The sequence below is a fragment of the Arvicanthis niloticus genome, chromosome 10 (genome assembly GCF_011762505.2).
Source record: "Arvicanthis niloticus isolate mArvNil1 chromosome 10, mArvNil1.pat.X, whole genome shotgun sequence".
Classification (NCBI taxonomy): domain Eukaryota; kingdom Metazoa; phylum Chordata; class Mammalia; order Rodentia; family Muridae; genus Arvicanthis; species Arvicanthis niloticus.
In genome coordinates this window covers 39,074,649-39,093,679 of record NC_047667.1, presented here as the reverse complement: position 1 = coordinate 39,093,679, position 19,031 = coordinate 39,074,649, and the positions used below count along the sequence as shown (strand labels likewise).

The following is a 19,031-nucleotide window of genomic DNA, read 5'->3' as shown; positions in this document are numbered from 1 at the left end:
AAAAGAGGGCAAATAATTTTACTAAATATAAGTAAATTCAAGACACAAATGTTACCAACAGTGACACAGAATTATGACTTTTTTTAAACTCTAGTTTGTACTAGGTACTCTTTGAGTTTTAGAACTGATGGTTGCATGGGTTTCTATTCCCAAACACCTGCAAACTCACTGCCCTGAGGTAAAGAGAGACAAAAGGAAAACAAAGACACCAAATTCTAGATCTTTGTACAATGATTCTAAAAATTCAAAATTTAAAACTAGACCAGAATATTTACATGTTTTATTAAATTTACAATCAGTAATATAATCAAATACACAATTATATACAAGGATTATATACATTTTGCCCAGACTTTTACATCACAGTACATAGTTTCCATTAGAAATATTGTATACATTTATCACCAAACAATAAAACCCAACAACAGTAGTGTTACAGCACCTGTTAGTACAGACGGCTTTTTCATAAATTACATCATAAGAAAATATACGGCTGTAAATTGGGCTTTTAAAAATGTCTTTTATAAAATCTGAACATACAATGTTTCATTCACAGAATGTTTTTTCTATGTTCTGACTGTAGCCTTGTCCACAAAACAACCAGCTGGGATAGTTACTAAATGCTACCTCCCTCTAAAATGATAAGCACTATGTGAATTACTCAGGCTGAGCTCTCTTTATAATGAATCTGGCATGGAGTTTGGTGAGAGAAATGCTGGCTTTGCTCTAAGAAAGGTTTATATGATGGTAATTTAAATCTAAAAGAATTCCCGAGAAAATAATTACATCAGTGAAATTGAAGTCAGAGAGTGCATAATTTTTCATTTAAAAATATCTACACTGTAATGAAAAGAAAAAGTAAAATTACAAAATAATTTGTTCTAAAACCATTATACTCTTTTTGGAAGCTTTTTACACAGGTTAAAAAGAAAAAAGAAAACCTACCTAAAAAAATACCCCACCCCAAACATATCTAGTAAATTACTGTTCTTTTACATTTAAGTTTTATGGGGAAAATATTGCAAATTAGGGCATATAATTTCAATGGAGTTTTTATGTGAGAAAAAAAATATCTAATTTTACTTGGTAAACAAGTTTTAAAACTTGAAAATACCTGAATTAAATACTTGCTCTAACAGTTTAACCTTTAGCTTCCAGGTTTCTCCTCACTTGATTCCAGGTTTGTAAACATTATATAAATCTTTCTTAGTCAAGCGGTTTTATGGCTGTGGTGATCCTTTCAGCTCTATTTCTAAGCAGTCAACATTGAACTGAGGTAGACCAGATGTTTCTAAACTCAGGGTCTCAGAATTCCCTGAATCTTCAGCAAGTAAATAAAATATCTATGAAAGGTTCTTAACAAACAACATCAACAACAATGAAAAAAAAAAACATTTAAAAAAAAAAATCTATGCTGTTGGAATTTTCTAGTGAACTCAAAGACTACTTTGTGGCAGTATGTCAAATACGAAAATGGAGAATCAGTTAGAATGTTGTGTTCTGAAGCTGAACAAATTCCTCCTTTCCTAAGTAGGGGAAACTGAGTATTATTCCTTCTAGATAGTAAGGAAAATGTCTTTATTTCTTTAAAGGGTTTGGTTTTTCTAAACAAATCAATAGGTGCACCCAAGCCTTAACGAAGGGCAACAGCACCTCCTAGTGGCCAAAGGGATGGTAAGTGGCAGTCAGCTGGCTTTTCCTAGTGTGTCACGGGCTCCCCTTCATACTTAAGTTCTCAAGGGGAGAAAATATGCAGCGTTGATAACTTAGCAGAGTTGATTTAGTCAACAATGGCTTTGAGCTACAAATATAAACTCAATCCATAGAAGGCTCTGTACTCAGAGTCTCAGGAACAGCCGTCCCTCTCTCCAAGCCCCAGTCCTGTAAATCAAGTCAAGTCAGTAAGCCTCAGCTAATTTGGCAGCTTGGCAATGAAATCACCCGAAGCACATCTACCTCCTCTACACTCTATATGTATTACGGTTCTATCTTCTCGCACCAAACGTCACATGCAGAGAGAATAAAATACCCATTTTTGCTGTCAGGTTTAACTACGAGTTGTAAAGGCCTGGCCACTCCCCCGTCCCCAGGGAATTCTCTAAGCTTCATTACTCACTGACCGATTCTGTTTAGTTGAACCTTTTGAGAACAGGTATTTCTCCCTTCTAAAAGAGCACGTTCCCCTGGACCTAAGACACACTGGACACACAGACATGACCACAGCACACAGTGCTGCCTTCCATAGCTCCACAGAGAGTCTAAGTCATTCAGTACCTCAAAACCATGTTTTAGAGAAAAGTTATTATGTAATGCCATGGTAAAAAAGGAATGAAGTCCCTTAAATATTCCTTTAGAAGCAATTAAAACAAGTTTAAAAATAAATAAAATGAATAAAACCATGATTTCAATGTAGAAATATCAATAAGCAAAACAAAAAATAATTAAATGTGACCAGCTCCAGACTGCCACACAAAAAAAAGAAAAAAAAAAAGAGAAGAAAAGAAAAAGAAAAAGAAAGAAAAAAATCTTTTTCTTTCATTTATATGGCTATATAGTTTTTTACACAGGTCACCAGAGACTAATTTTCAAGTTCACATCAGAAGGAGGATTATTTGTTAAAGCAAAACTAAACAAACCTAAATCCATGATTTAACAGAAAATGTGACAGACTCCAGCTTCAAAGGAGAAAGACAGTAGTCACCCGGGGTTACAGACCTCTACCATGGTTTCTCATGGCTCTACAGACAGGCAACTGGGACAGCGCTTGGAGATGAGCCTGCGCTCTCAACTGCATACTAACATGGGATGGAGTAAGGCTGATGGCTAGAGTAACCACCTTAAGAGAAATGAACTAGGAAAAAATCTACCCCACAAGGATCTAATGCTGAGTCCCATTTAGAGTAGTCATAGCTTCCCCCAGGACAGTCCAATGGGAAGTTGATATTGCAACACTACAGTTTCTTCTTCTCTATTTACCCCGAGCATTAAGCAACCAATTTCCACACTATCTATAGGACCCTCTTCCTGGCCCCATAGTAGGCCTTTATGGAGACCTATGGAAAAAGTGGCTTCACCTTTGGTTTAAATGGTAAGGTCATTGTTGGGAGAGGAAAAGAAATCAAGTCGCCTTGGCCATTGTCACTGATTGAAGCAGGTAAGAGCGATGAGCAGAAACTGTTGTTACCATGAATGCATCTGCTTCATAACCTGTAGGTCACTTAGTGTGTTCCTGTGAGGGTAGCAAAGCCACAGTGCCACAATACTCATTCAAATCTTCCCCAAAGGGCTCTAACCTCAAACCCAAGGCAGTGAAGCTTTCTCCAATTAGAAAGCTGCACTGATTCTTGTTCCCACTTTCCATTAGCTGAATTTGTTTCTTGTCTACCCAGGAATGGCCAGTCATCTTTCCCTGGCCTGGGAGCTGCAGGTTATGTGATACCACCATAAGAGGGGTTGTGAGTTTCCACTTTGGACAGGACAGTTTCAGTGAGGTCAGCTCTAACACAGCATGCTCCAGATTCCTATGGTAACCACTTACCCCAGTCAGAACGTGCTTGAGCAATGCTCAGAGCCTCCAAGGAGAGCCTGCTTGGTACAGGGTGTTGACAATCACAGTTTACCTCTTCTTGTTAAATATCTACCGCCAGAGTCTTTTCAGAGAGTCATAGTTCGTCCTTCTCCATCATTTCAAAGGCTTCTATATCTTCATTCCAGTCTGCTAATATGGAGTCTATAGGCTGGGCCTTTGTACCCCAGCTGACATTAGGACTGGAATCTTCTTCCGTTTCTGATTGTTCTTGAAGTTGGTTATCTAAGTCTGTACATTCACCATCAAGACTTGTAGTCTCAAGGTTTTCTGTAGAACTAGGTATCTGTTCAGAAGAGGTGAAGCTGGCAGCTTCTTCGCTGTCTCCTAGAGATGATGACTCTGAGTGAGAGTCTAGAGAGTTTTCAGGGGTCTCCTGATCAGCCAGGTCAATTGTCTGGGGAAGTGATGCCATCTGCTCTGCACTTTGATTCTGAGAATCATTTTCAGAAGACGGCTGGTCTTCATTTTCCATCTCAGGATCTGTACAGGAAAGAAACAAACACATCACTCTCCCTCTTTAAAAAATGCACCACACTTACAAAGTCACCTGGTTTTTGCAATAAAAGAAAGAAAGAAAGGAAGAAAGAAAGAAAGAAAGAAAGAAAGAAAGCAAGCAGTCAATCAATGCAGAACTGAAGAAAGCAGTGGCACTGAAGTCAAGGTCTTACAATCCATTTTCCATGTAGCTATAGGTGACAGTGAAATAAATGTCACTCCAAATGGAAAGGATTACTAATTAGCAGCATAACGCTGACTTGGAGGAGGATTAACCAGTAACAAGAGCACTAAACAGAAATGTTGAAACGCATATAAAATTTCAACATCATGACTAGAGATGGTTCAGTGGCTAAGTGTGCTAGCTGGACAATGATTAGGATGGGACTGGATCCCAGCACCCGTGTAATGAATGAGCTGGTGTCTCAAAGATCCCTGTAACTCCAATTCCAAAGGATTCTATGGCCTCCATGTGCATGCACAAGCATGAGCACACGCACACATACACACAATCAGGCACACACATAAAATGTATTAATACCTAAGTTCAAGAAAGCTTGCACATAAGAATATCCTAAATGCAATATATTTTAATATTTTAATAGCACGTATCATTGCTAAAACTTAAAATGATATTTGTTGGAAAAGTGACATTACCACTCAGTGTTCCACTTAGATCCAAACAAAAAAACCTGGTTACAGGTATTAATATGACTCATCAAAATATTTTCATAAAGATAAGAGCTGAGATTGTTAATGAAACTATTACTACATACCTATGAACTTTAAACACTTATTCTGGGGCTGGGGAGATGGCTCAGTGGTTAAGAACAGTAGCTGCTCTTCCAGAGGTCCTGAGTTCAGTTCCCAACACCCATATGGTGGCTCACAAGGATCTGTAACTGTGGTCCCATGGGATCCAATGCCCTCTTCTGGTATGCAAATGTACATGCAGGCATATAAACACATCTTTTTTTTTTTTTTTTTAAAGTTATTCTAAAACTCACTAGGAACCTGAGCAGGTACAGTTTTTGAAATGCACATACAATATAAAAGCCCTGGAAGTACTCTGAGTCCCCCCAATACAATATTTAATTAACCTTGTTACCCACTGGCCACATCTCGCTCAGCCTCTTTCTGCAATGCACCCAGGAGAACTCTCTCAGCTGCCTGGTGCCAGAGAGAAAATGAGGAGTGAAAACTAACACTGTCTGTCTTTAAGCATCTCACAGCCAACTAGAAAAAGATACCCACCAAAACTGGCTATGTATACATGCAAGTGAAATAGCCCACATTTAATCAGGGAGACGGCATGTGCTACAAGAAAAGCTTGCAGCAAGAGCATCTGAGGGCTCCTTCAAAAAGGAAGCAGAGCTTGGGGTCAGAGAGGGAAGAAAACGGACCTACTAGAAAACCAAACTAACCCTTGGAGGAAATGTGGACAAGCAGGCACATACAGGGGAGTATGTCCTACCCTCTCTCAGGCAGATCAATCGCCTTACTAGGAAAGTTTCTGCACACACATAAACACACATGCTTATTCTCTCCAGTTCATGTTCTGAGTCTTTGGATGGTGTGATGGTTTAAATAAGAACTGTCACCCACAGACTTGAGTATTGACACTTGGTCCCCAGTTGTCCCAGGTGGTGTGCTATCTGGAAAAGTTTAGGAGGTAGAGTCTTCCTGGAAGAACTGTTCACTCGGGATGAGCTTTGGGGGTTTTACAGCCTAGACTCACTTCTATTTTCTTTCTCTGTTTTCTGGCTAAGTAAGGTTAAAGATGTGGTCTCTCAGCTGCCTGCTGCCACGCTGTAGCTGCTATTATGGACTTTAACACTGGAAATGTTATCCAAAGCAAACTCTTCTGTAATCTGCCTTTGTCATGGCATTTTGTCACAGCAACAGAAAGTAACTTAACACAGCTGGGTTTCTGGATTTCTTGTTTGTTTTTTGCAGGGGAGCTAAAGGTTCAGACTGCTTAGTTTTCTTTTCTTTTCTTTGCTTACCTTTTCTTTGATTATACTATTCAAGCTAGAAAGGTTGGACGAGTGCGGGGCTGTCCTGTCTAGTAATACAGACTGCTTGTGGCTGAGACCTTTCAGAGGTTGCATGTGATACATTATTATTCTGGTGTCTAGTTAATGCCATAAACAACAGAATAATCAGGGTAAATATAGAAAAAAATAAAAGCATTACCTATATTTTGAGACTGTGACTGTATAATGAAACTAAAGTGTGGTGGTCTGAATGAAAATGGCCCCAGAGCCATAGAGAGCTGCACTATTGGGGGTGTGGCCTTGGAGGAAGTGCATCACTGGGGTAGGCTTTGAGGTTCCAGATGCTCAAGTCTGGACCAGTGTCACTTTCTCTTCCTGTTGCCTGCTGACATAGAACTCTCAGCTCCCTCTTCAGCACCAGGTCAGCCTGCATGCTCCCATGCTTCCTGCCATGAAAATAATGGACTAAGCCTCTGAAACTGTAAGCCAGTCCCAATTACATGTCTTCCTTTATTCGAGCTGCGGCGGTCATGGTGTCTCTTCACAGCAATAGAACACTGACTAAGACATAAACCAAATCTAATTTTAAGAACTACTACCACAGTTAATAAAAAATTGTAAAGAAAACTAAGTGCAAGCACCATTAACTCCTCAATAGAAGCACCAGCAGCTAAAAGGGAAATTGTGCATTCTTTCATAATATACATTTTTTAAAAAACCTATGAAACAAATTTATGATAGTATACAGCTCATATTGCTTAAAATATACAATTATAATACTAATAAAAATAAGAGCTGATTAAATCTATAGATGTGTTCCAGAACAGGACATCGCCACATTTAACAGTTTTCTATGCACTATAAAAAATATGCAAATGCATGATTTCAAAACGAATCTCATTTCTACTTCTTTTGTTTTTGAACTAAAACTGAAATGCTGAACAGATTCAGTAAGGGAGGAGCTACCATACAAAACGCACTCAAAACAAAGCTCGAGTTACTCGCACAGGAATAAACAGATAGGTCAGAACAACAGAAGTGCAAGCGCTGCCATTTGTCAAAGCCTGGGGACCCACAGAATCAGAAAGAGCAGGAGCAGCAGCCAGGCCAGCCTGAGCTCTGAGAGGAACAAAGACTGAAAGGAGCTGAGTCAGCTATACTACGTCTCAGGCGCCCGTCACTCATCTAAAGGTGCAGCGTTGATTCAGAAATGGCATATCAGAAAGCCAAGAAACAAAGACTGAAGAAAAGTCCAAGAAACATTAATGGTCTTACTAATAAAAGGGGAATGTTGGTGAGTTTGAATGTTATACAATCATTTACTCACCAGCATATTCTATGGTAACTAAAAGCTCACACAGTTCAGAAGAGCATAAATTAAACAATCATGCAATAGAATCATTGAACTATATTAGAAAAACCCCTTATATTCTGCCAGGAATGAGGAAAACTGTCATACAGAAGGTGGCATTTGATTTGAGAATAGAATGGCTGAACTTCTCAAAGAGAAAAAGAGCCACAGGGATGTGAGAAATCACACAGAACCGGCCTGTTAGAGAAGACAGGGCAGGCGGGCATAGCCCCCTGACCATAATGCTGGGCTGCTGCTCTCCAGGCAGAGAGCCATCCGCTCAAGTCTGAGGCTACCCTTGCTGGAATCAGGCGTTTACCAACACTCCTGCACAGTCCAGTGCCAGGGCACCCACACTGAAGCCTACTTCGGATGGGTTATTTGAGGACTGAGACTACTTGGCTTAAATTCAGGGCAGTTTATAAGACAGGACTCTTTCTTTTAATCTCTCTTCCATTTTCTGTCTGACTGTTTACCCAACAAACACACACAAACACAACAGCAGCTTTGAAAGCATTTGTCTCTATCCTTTGGGCACAGAGGCCTGCCTGTTCTGTAGGCTGCAAGCATGAGAATGTACTGGAACTTTAAATGATGATTTTTTTTTCCCCAATAACAATAAGGAGAAGAGGAAAACTGACCCTAAATTGTAAACTGCATCAATTTAAAGGTAAGAAACACACTTGTTTGTGTGACGCTGGAATTATTAAATATCTTTTAAAATTCAAAATTTGAAGCAATGAGACACTAAGAAACACAGTATTAAACCGTGTGTTGATAACTTTAAAAGTGTTAACAGTTTCCCCAAGGAAGCAACATTTCTACTTGATAAACTTGTAGTGCCTTCACCTCTGAAGAATATATAATAACCGCTGTTGCTATCAGGTAGAAGGACAGCTTCAGATATAGACATCCTAATAGTCGGACCTATCAGACAATGGTGCGTCTAGGAGAGAATTGTATGGGCTTCTATTTCTTGTATTATAAAGTGCAAAGGACTTTTTATCAACAAGGAATGTGACTTCATTTTGGAAGAATGATTTGAAGACATTTTGCTGCTTGGATTAGGTACTTAGTACTTGAAAGTCCTTACATAATTCTAACTAGAACTTATGATGCAGAGCTAAGAGACAGGAAGGTCTTCTGGGTGTCATTCCACGTCTGTCGAAGTGCAGGTGAAGAGCTACCATACTGCAGTTGTCTGCTGAGTGTGTCCAAGTGTGGGATTCTGATCCAGGCTTCAGAATCTGACTCAGCACAGTAGAGAATGCAGAGCTTCCACCTGGACCGAGTGCATCAGCCAGGACTGATGGTGGCAAAGCACATGGTGTGCTTGGTGATGGTAAGGGACACGTTATTGACAACCACTACAGAATTTAACTTCTTGCAATATTATCCTAAGTGAAGAAAGTGGCTGAAAGTATAGAGTTAGTATCACTGATTTATCTTACAGTGATAAATATGAATAATTATAATTGTTGGTTTGACTAACACAGTTATACATTTCTCAAAGCACTATCATATACACAAACCTTAAAAACTTTTATCAAATGAGCATTGTAAGGAACAGCTCAGTAAAGTCTTGCACTACCAAAGTGCTCTAAAATATCATTTACATAATGCCATCTTAACTGTAGAGTGTTTAGGGACTACTACTCCTTAGCAAGTTTTTTCTAGTAAGACTGACCGACTTCCTTACACTCTTCCTGGTGTGTGGACCACTTGCTTTATCATAACCACACAGTCTTAACAGATATGTACCTCTCACCTCACAGGAGCTTGCAAACAAGCAAATATTTTAAATATTTTATTTTGTATGTAAACAAAAAATGATCCAAAGTAATCCCTTCTTCTATAACAATGCTGTTCTTCGGGTGACTCGAGCATGGGCATGGGTCAGTGAATTCTACTAGTGTATGGAATATAGAAGAGAACCGGTTATGGAAGGAGCCATAAAGAATTATTATTATTGGATAACTGACTGGACATGGAAATTATCAATTACATTAAGTCATATATTATGGTACTCAGTGAAACAAAATTATATGTATAATAATTGGTTTATTAAAACAAAATTATATATGCATGTGTGTGTAGTACATGTAGTATATACAGTACATGTAGTACACACACATGCATATATAATTGGTTTTTAGTGCAAGATACTTACTACTGTTAATATTGTAGCTTGGACTCATTTTACCTTTTAATATGGCTGCTGAATTCCAACGGCAGCACAAGAAAGGGAAAGCAAAGGCATTACACAGTTATACAGTGATAGTAACTTGCCTGCGCTGAATGCACAGAAGAGCAGGAAGGGAGTCAATTTTGAGGCCCGGAAAAAGGAAATCAAGTACACAGAAGGGTTGGAGAAGGACCTGTTCGTATTCTGTCTCCATGCCTACACAACCTTACACACCCCACTCATTCACTCCACTGCTCTGAAATAGCTGACAATTCAAAGACTCTCAAAGAACAAAGCAGTACAAGAAGACAAAACACTGACTAGGATAGCATTGTACTGTTAGCATTTTTAAAAAGATATCTCATCTGGAAGTCATAGTGAATTAAGTTGGTTTTGAGTATCCGTTAACATTCTCCGGACTATTAACAACCCCTTACATACCATATTCATGTAAGGGAGATGGGTGAAGACAATTCCCTCTATGATACGGCCTAGGATGACTGCTACCAGGAGCAGGATCATAGCCTGCATCTGACATCCCACTTCCCCTCTGCTCCCCATCTCCTCAGGTGTGAAAACTGTGCAGCCTTCACACAGTGGTTTCAGAGAACTTTCCGATGACTAACGGCATTTGTAACTCCCGTAGTGTAGACACCCGTGAGATAAATAAATGCTGCCTTTCTAATGCCTTTATCAAGAGTGGACTTGACAGTACAAGTTGCTGCCAGACCACTACTACCATACTGTAAACCACACCCTACATGTAAAAATGCAATTCTAAAAGCATTCCAATTCAGCCAGCAAAACAAATGTTTTACTATTTATAATAATAAATTACTATTCATATTTTCTAACATAAGTAAATTACTAAAAACAACTTATTTATTATTTATAATTTAATGTATATTATATATAATTAAAATGAAAACAGTAAAATAATAAATGCTAATAATATTAATAAAAGAAAAACAATAAATGACTATTATTTCCAAGAGAAAAATTCTAAACCACCATCTAAAATTGTTACTTGCTTTCCCAGTGAACTAAAATTAAAAAGCAGGGCTACGTGACTTGGTCAGAGTCTGCCCGGGCTGAGGAGGGCTAGCACACTAGCCCTGGCCGTTACCTCGGTCTCTCGCTTTGTCAGAAAGGAGCACCTCCACCTGCTCGTGCTCACGGATGGCGTCCAGGATGATGCTTCCTTCCTTGCTGAACAGGAACAGCATAGGGATCTTTATGTCATCCGTGTCCTTCCCATCGCCGGCCATCTGGAACAGGGGGGCTGTGTCACTGCTGCTCCCCTCGTTATCATCTGGCAGGAAACAAAGAGGGAGTCACGGCTTGTTACCTGCAGATGGAAGTGCTCTTGTGCTGGAAATCGAGTGTCATCTTCAGATGAGCTCATTTTATGATTTATCCTAAGGAAATAAGTGAAAGCCGCAAAGACTCTAACTGCAAAGAAATTTACTGGACTATTATAAACCACTCTCAATAAATTATGATGAATTACTTGTCACACAAAACAGTATATGAAAAGCACAGCACACAAACTTCATGACTGGACTATTTTCATATGTGTAGGGAAAGCCTACACATGAAAGATTTTAATGACCAGGATCACACACATAGAACTGTGACTGAACTTCTAGATTTCCTCTACTGGTTTTGTTACAGTTTGAACACTCCTACACTTCAGAACTTTAAAATGCTCTGGAGTCACGAATTTTAGACCAGGGATCACTTAGCTAGTAATAAGCTGAAGTAAACAGTATTATTATTTCACACTGGTTAAATATCAGTTAAATTCTCTGACAATGTAAATGTCAATCACATCCACTTCCAATGTCACACATCAGTGTCCCTGATAAAGGACAGTCCCTTCACTTCATAAGCTCAACTAGGCGGTAAATGTGTGTCTTCCTCTTAGTAATGACTGATCAGACAAAGGATGACTGTCTGACCCCCGACCCGCTGTGATCCTAGAACTGCCACACAGAAACACTGTTTCTGCCAGTAACAGTCCATGTAAGTGACTCACACTGTGTACCTGGCTGCCTTTTGGGAACTGTGAACAGAGGAGAGGGAGCAGGTGCGGGAGGAGCACAGCTGCAAAAGACCCAAAACTGAGATAGCACCATGAAGAGAAAGGTGGCACCTGTCAGCTATGGCAGCGCTCAGTTCATCAAGTTTACCTACTCTTGGGCTGAATGAATATCATTCCTTTCCATATATTAAACAACCTCCATCTTAAAATAACAAGGAAACTATTACCTCCTGCAGTCACATGACTTCTAAGGTAATTTGTATTTTTAGTCCTCATAATAAAAAAAATAAACAAATTTACTCAATGGAAAAAATTGCTTTATCAGGAAAAAACTTAGGGGAAAGAAGTCACATACATTAAATTTCTTGTTTTTAATTAAAATTTCTGAGAACAACAACAAAAAATTCTCATTTTTTGTTCCATAGAATCCAGTGTAGGATTTTGCACCAATTGCTACTAAAGAAAATGTCTGACCTGACAGTCTTTATATATCATAGAACATCATGAAGACTCTGCCCAGAAACTGGGATAATCTAATACACAGATATTTTTAAAATGATTGATGTACACATTCTACACTATGTTTTATACTTTAAATCTCTATTTTTAAGTCTTGGAAAGTAAGAAATGCTCCCAAAAAAGTGGCAATAAGACACTAAGTTCTTCAGTAAGAGTAGCCTCAATGTGAAACTAGTGAAGGACAAGCGGGATGACTTAGGGGCTGGGAAGGGCTCAGTTGGCACAGCATCTACCACACAAGCATGAGGATGCAAATGTGGATCACTAGAACCTGCATGAAAGCTGGCTATTGTGACACACATCTGAACCGTAGCACTGCGAGCTAGGGACACAGGCCACCGCTCACTGGCCAGTCAGTCTCGCTAGCTTATGAGCTCTGGGCTTCCTGAAAGACTCTGTTTCAAAAACAAGATGGAGAATATCTGGGAAGACACTAACACTGACCTCTGGCCTCCATGCACATGTGCATGCACACACAAACCTGTACATATACACACTTAACAGAAAAAGATTTAGTGAGGAGTCAAAAAAATTCTTTTTTTAAAATTTTTATTTATTTTTATTTTTTAATTTTTAATTTTATTTGGTTTTTCGAGACAGGGTTTCTCTGTGTAGCCCTGGCTGTCCTGGAATTCACTCTGTAGACCAGGCTGGCCTTGAACTCAGAAATCCGCCTGCCTCTGCCTCCCAAGTGCTGGGATTAAAGGTGTATGCCACCACTGCCTGGCAGAAAAAAATTCTTGTAACTGGCCACACAGTGGCCACAAGTTACAAGAACTTGGAACTAACCAACTGTACAATTCAAAGCACTCAGAGACAGTATGTACATGAATCACTTTGGCTGTGTCTCAGCAACACGTAAACTGAGACATAAGCTAGGAGGTCCATAACCAATTTCTCCTAAAATTTTTAACTAATAAAATTTACTCACTTAAAACCAACAATATAGTGCCCATATAGAATAAAGGAAATAGTAAATAATTTTTGCTGAAATAAATCTAAATATTTAAGTATTCAGATTTTGTTTTTCATAATGCTAGAGTTCAAAGTGGCCCGCCCCAGCCCCTCAAATGTCTTCCATACTCTCAATGTAGAAATGGATGCTAACTAAAGAAAAGAGGAAACTGCAACATCAACTTTCCCAGTCACTTCACGACTGGTGGGGGAGTCCCGTCTTCCACTTCCTTCTGAATGCAAACACCCTGATTATCAGCAGGAATATAAAACTGTATGTGTCTTACGCTAATAGCCATGGTTTGTCAGGGGGAAGGAGGGTAGAGAACAGCAAAACTCACAGGCTGAAACACAGAGGCAAAATAAGCTAAAATTGGTAGCTTGTAATTTCAGTGGGAAAATCCACAGAGATACAGTGTTCTACCAACTAGTGCTTATGTGTTGCTCAGCATAACCTAGCTCATAAAACCCTTTCAGAAAGAACAGGTACCAAACTACTGCAGCTCAGCCAACACTGCACTGCCGCTCTGTGGTCGAGCCACCAAGTGCACCCACAGGTCTGGGATTCTAAAGCCTGTCACCCTGTGGAGGGACAAAAATCTCTACAGGCTGCCACTGCAGGTGCTGAGTGCAGGGGACTCTGGGTCTCAGGGACAGTTTCTTTTCCAGACTCTGGGCGTTTCCACAGTACTGACTCCACACGCACACCTCACCCCAAGCATTCTCACTGACATCAGTATACAGAAACAAGTTCTGAATTTTCAAGAAATGATCACATCACTGAATCATCTCTCCTTTACGTTGTCAAAATATAAATAACCTGAACATCCCTTTGACAAGATTTTTAAAAAATAAAAGGAGAAGGCCCCAATCATCTCCTCCACCCAATACAGTGACATAGAGGACCACTCACCAATTACAATGCCGCCAATGGCGCCAGCATTCTGGATGTTGCGTGCCTTTTCTGCAAACATGCACTGTCCTCTTTGTATCAAGGCAATTTTTCCCATCACTGCCTCAGGGTTAGTGAGCTCTGAACAACCATTATATGGCTTACTGCTTGCAACAAATCCTCTTGTCTGTCAGAAACAAAATCAAACTAAATCATCTTCTTCAATTATAACCTAGTCATTGAACTTTAGTATCATGAGCTTTATGGGAAGGGCTCGCTCTCCCTCCATCTCTCTCTTCTGAGTGTGTGGACACACATAAAAGCTACAGGTCATCAGTCTCATCTACCATCAAGAGCGATTCACCTCATCTTTTGAGACTGGGTTTCTCACAGAACTTGGGGATCATAGTCTGGCCAAGGGATCCTTAGAGATCCTCCTGGTTCTGCCCCACAGTACTGGGATTAAAAGAGGGCACTAACATGCCTGGCTTTAATGTGGGTGCTTGGGGATGGACGCAGGTCTTCATGGGTGCACGGCAAGCACTCTAACAACCACAGCCACTCAGCCAGTAATGCTGTGTTGTGCTATGCTGGGGACTGAAGCCAGGGTCTCGCTCAGCTGAGTATGTGTTTCCACCACCGAGTCCCCCAACTTCTACACATAAAGCTACTAAGTAAGATACAAAGAAGTCAAATACTTACTATTTAAACTCCAGTAAGCTTACTGGAGTGCACATACCTCTTTGTGTTTAGATAGATCCAGCCCAAACTGAGCTGGTCCAGCAGTTAAGACTACCCTGCCAAAAAACGGGTGAGAGATAATCTGGACAGCTCGAGGAGGCAGCTGCTGCTCCTTCTGTTGCTGACTGGACAGCTCTATCATCTCCTGCATGAACCGCAACCCATCTTCAGCATCAATTGAACTAGCAGCCTATGAGAGAAACAGATTTGGTGGAGCTTAGCTGTCCTCCTGCAATCTCCCCATCCTTTTGACTTCCTAAATTACACACTTGTATGTGGAAGTTCTCTCCTTCTAGTTTAGGTTTCCACTAAATATGTGCAATCTAACTCAAGTTCAATACACTACTTTTATCAATTAAATTTTCTAAAATCAATTGTCTACAACTTTTCTCAGTGTCTCTTTCCTACTATCCATGCCGGCTCTGGGGAGAAACTGTCCTGTATCAAATGCCCCAGCACCTCTACTGGCTTCCCCTTTGAGGGAAAAGAAAGCTTCTGCTTTCAGAGAAAGAAGACACAATTCAAGTTAGGGCAGAAACAGGCTGAGATGCAGAAATATGGAACAGAGGTATTAAAGTTGGGTTTAAGGTAAAGTTCAGAATCAGTGCTATATGCACATGTCCAAGACATCAACCATTCAAAGCTAGCAGCAGAAACAGGATACTGTTAGAGAAGAGAGAAAGGAATGTCACCTAGAGCCTCAGATGGGCCTATACTGAGTGGGTGTGCCAGGGAAGCAGAGCTACAAAGGAATCTACAAGGCAAAGGAACTATGTTGCTGGGATACCCTGGGAGCCAAAAAGAAGAAAATATCTTAAGAGAAGGAAAGTCAACAGTTAAGCAAAGTTAAGCTGTATTAATGATTAAGAGGCCACAGGTAGCCACTACTTCAATGATGGCCTAAGTGAAAGCATTACAGATGCCACACTCACAATTAAGGACCATAAGGACAGAGACAGTCTTAAATGAAAGACGGAGGTGACAAATAAATAGATAAAAATGTGAGGGAAAGGTGACGTCATGGGAAAGCTGATTTGGGAGTAAAAGTTATCTGAGTGTGCTTCTAGCTTAAAATTATGCAGAATACTATGCTTCTCAGAGTCAAACTGCTAATAACATAATTAACTTAAAAGTTCCATGTTATAAAAACTTTAAAGTAAAAACCAATGAAAATTTATCTAAAAAGTATGTTATATTTTTCAGGTACAAATATATGCAAAGCTTGGTTTCTGTGATGAATGAACTACCAAGATTCAATGCTTTCAGGAAACTAAAACAGTGTGAAATATTATTATATAAATATTAAAATTAACCACTAACTTGAAATAAAATAATGGAAAGACAATGAACTTAGAAAGAAAATTTAGATTTACATCCTATTTTTGACAATAGTGCTATATAATGAATTATCCCAACTGATCACAAGAATTTGGATCTTTCCAAAAGACTTCCATGTGTGCTTCCTCCTCAAGCTTTCAACAGTCAAACGCCACCACCCTGTTCAAGCTACAGAGCAAAGAGACAGTACCTAGCCCACACAGCAGAGCAGAGAGACAGTACCTAGCCCACACAGCAATGTCTTACTTGGACTGCATGTTGGACCAGCTGGACTCGCCCATCTTTGAGGTGAATCAAACTCACCCCCATCTTCTTCAGGATTTCTAAATGTTCAGGGTTAGTGGCCATAAAATCTCTGGCTCTCAGAGGAGGCTTAGCTCCACTTCTGAAACTCTCCTCTCTGCTGAAAGGAATCAGAAGCAAGGCTTACAACTACATATTGCAAGTAGTAAAATATAAAAATGAAATACGAATAATCTTAGTAAATATTTGCAAAACAGCTAATTTTAGATCTGGTAGAGCCTGTGCAGTAATTCGTTTTACCATGCATAATTCTGACTATTAACAAACTGTGCCACTTTCATCCGTGTATGTAAGTGTGTGTGTGTGTTTGCGTGCCTGTGTGACACTCCTTGTGTGTTCCAGTAAACTAGATCATGTATGTTGTCTTTCTCTAAAAACTTAATATTTCTCACAATTTTTTCCCAGTTTTAACTTTTAGAAACTGTATGTATAGCGGTGTTCTGTCTGCATGTATGTCTGTGCACCATGTGCACGCAGTGCCCTTCAAAGCCAGAGGAGGACGTCACATCCCTAGGTCTAAAGTTACACAGAGTTATGAGCTGCTATTTGGGTACAAGGAATTGAACCCGGGTCTTCTGGAAGGGCAGCCATGGCTCCTAACTGCTGAGCCACCTCACCAGCTCTTCCAATATTTTAAAAGCATATTGGAAATAATCTTTTCATCAGTGAATCATAATGCCTACTTCATTCTTTTAGCCCCGTGTAGTCAAGAGTCTTTATGATAACGACCTAGATAGAAGGAAATGAGTTTGTTTATAGCCTCCCAAATAAGTTTAGTTATAATCAAGTGAAGAAGGAATTCTAAAAACAATAAAACACAAACAGAGCAATACAAAAACTGTCTTTCCACTATGCAGAAACTACAGAGGGAACATCAAGACCCACTGAAATAACTGATGCATCTCATGTCAAAAAATGAGCTGGATAAATTTAAAAACTGTTGTATACTATCTACTATTAAACAAAAATAAAAAAGTTCACATAATTTTTATTCAATAAAAACTCATATCTCAGTACCTCTGGTCTAAGTGAAAGTCTTTTTGACTATTGTTACAGCTCCTTAGGTACAGTTATTTATTATGAATTAATAGTATTAACTACATTATTAAATACAATGGTATTTATTATAAAATAACTATGGTATTAAATATAAGACAATACATCTTACACTCTGATGATGCCTCTTGGACAGCTCTTATCCACCACATTTTTCAAGGGTTCACGGATGCTCTGAGCATACAATGGATCATTAGGAAAAAGAATCTGAGTGTTTGGACAAGTCCAGTCAAAATTACTATCATCCAGTTCTGTGTATTCTGAGGTCTAGAACATAAAACAAAATATGTAACTAAGAATAATAGTGATACTTAATATTATGGATAAAAAAGAAATATTTTTTATTAAACAAGAGTGATGTCCTAAAAGAAAATGAGACAATATTGTAAGTAGTCCCCTTCTACCATGCATATATTATCTGAGTTATAATTATGGGTTACTTTCTACTTAGAAAAATAAAACAAATATATAAAAGTGAAAGGTCATGAAGAACTCACTGTGTTCTTCTTCGAGACGCTTCGGTTTGTGGTAGACAGCCAAAGAGGTAACAGATGAGCTTCTGTTGTAAAGATATAGTCTTCTATGTCAAAAATAATGTCCTCTTTATCAGCAAATAACAGGTACAGATATTTAAACATTTCAGCCAAGAAGAATGAATCCATTCTAAATTGAAGTCACAAATAAATATTTAAAAATCCAAATATCAGTGATAGAATCAATATAATACAAAGTGTTTCAATCTTCAGGTCAAAATAACCTGAACTCCAGTATGGCATAAAAAACCAGAGGAGCTGTCTACCACTACCATTAATCTTAAAACCTGCAAAATATCCCACACAAACACAAAATTCACACCACTCTAGTTTTTTGTTTGTTTGTTTGTTTGTTTGTCTGAGACAGGGAGCTTTGGCTGTTCTGGAACTGGAATTCTCTCTGTAGACCAGGCTGTCCTTGAACTCACAGAAGGTGGCTTTCCTCTGCCTTTGCTGGGATTAAGGCCTAAGCCACAATTGTCTGTTTTGTTTTGTTTTTAATTTATTTACTTATGTTTTGTTTTGCTTAAATGTACGTGTGCTATGTCTGCATGCACCCCTATATACTAGAAGAGGGCATCAGATCCCTTTCTAGAAGGCCATGTGGTTGCTGGGAACTGAACTCAGGACCTCTGGAAGAATAGCCTGTATTCTTAACCACTCAGCCATCTCAGCAGCCCCCACACTACTCCTTTAACAGGTTTTCTACTATGGAGAAAACAGCACAGACACAATAAGTAAACTTCCAGATGAAGTTTACTAATGAGACCCATATAAGAATCTTCCAGTCAAGTTTACACATGGATAAGAAATGGCACTTTGATGACATTTGTTATGCAGGAATTTAAGTAATGAAAAGACTTTAAAGGTATCATTTATAAAAAGTTCCATAAAAGTAAATGCAAAGCCCCAGGACTGTAGGCACAGCTCTGTACAATACTGAGGTCCCAGAGCTGTGAACTTTTATCTATTTGTTTACTATATAGCTAAGGCAAGAAAGAGGCAAGTATGGACATGCCTTCACATACAGTCGG

At 39.2% G+C, this 19,031-nt stretch overlaps 1 protein-coding gene across 4 annotated transcripts in view; it reads right to left on the bottom strand.

The window, feature by feature from the left end:
• Positions 1 to 263: 263 nt before the first annotated feature.
• Edem3 (ER degradation enhancing alpha-mannosidase like protein 3) overlaps positions 264 to 19,031 on the bottom strand; it is a 64,057-nt gene continuing 45,289 nt past the window's right edge. Inside the window, exons 14-21 of one of the 4 annotated variants that reach the window (XM_034513024.2) lie at positions 17,962 to 18,127; positions 17,577 to 17,731; positions 16,352 to 16,505; positions 14,766 to 14,957; positions 14,048 to 14,213; positions 10,744 to 10,929; positions 9,603 to 9,650; positions 264 to 4,069 (exon numbers count right to left, since the gene is read on the bottom strand). In XM_034513024.2, the coding sequence (XP_034368915.1) occupies positions 3,663 to 4,069; positions 9,603 to 9,650; positions 10,744 to 10,929; positions 14,048 to 14,213; positions 14,766 to 14,957; positions 16,352 to 16,505; positions 17,577 to 17,731; positions 17,962 to 18,127 (1,474 nt within the window). In that variant the 3' untranslated portion in view covers positions 264 to 3,662. The remainder of the gene's footprint in view (positions 4,070 to 9,602; positions 9,651 to 10,743; positions 10,930 to 14,047; positions 14,214 to 14,765; positions 14,958 to 16,351; positions 16,506 to 17,576; positions 17,732 to 17,961; positions 18,128 to 19,031) is intronic. The other 3 variants (XM_034513026.2, XM_076941333.1, XM_034513029.2) reach the window with 3 other exon arrangements.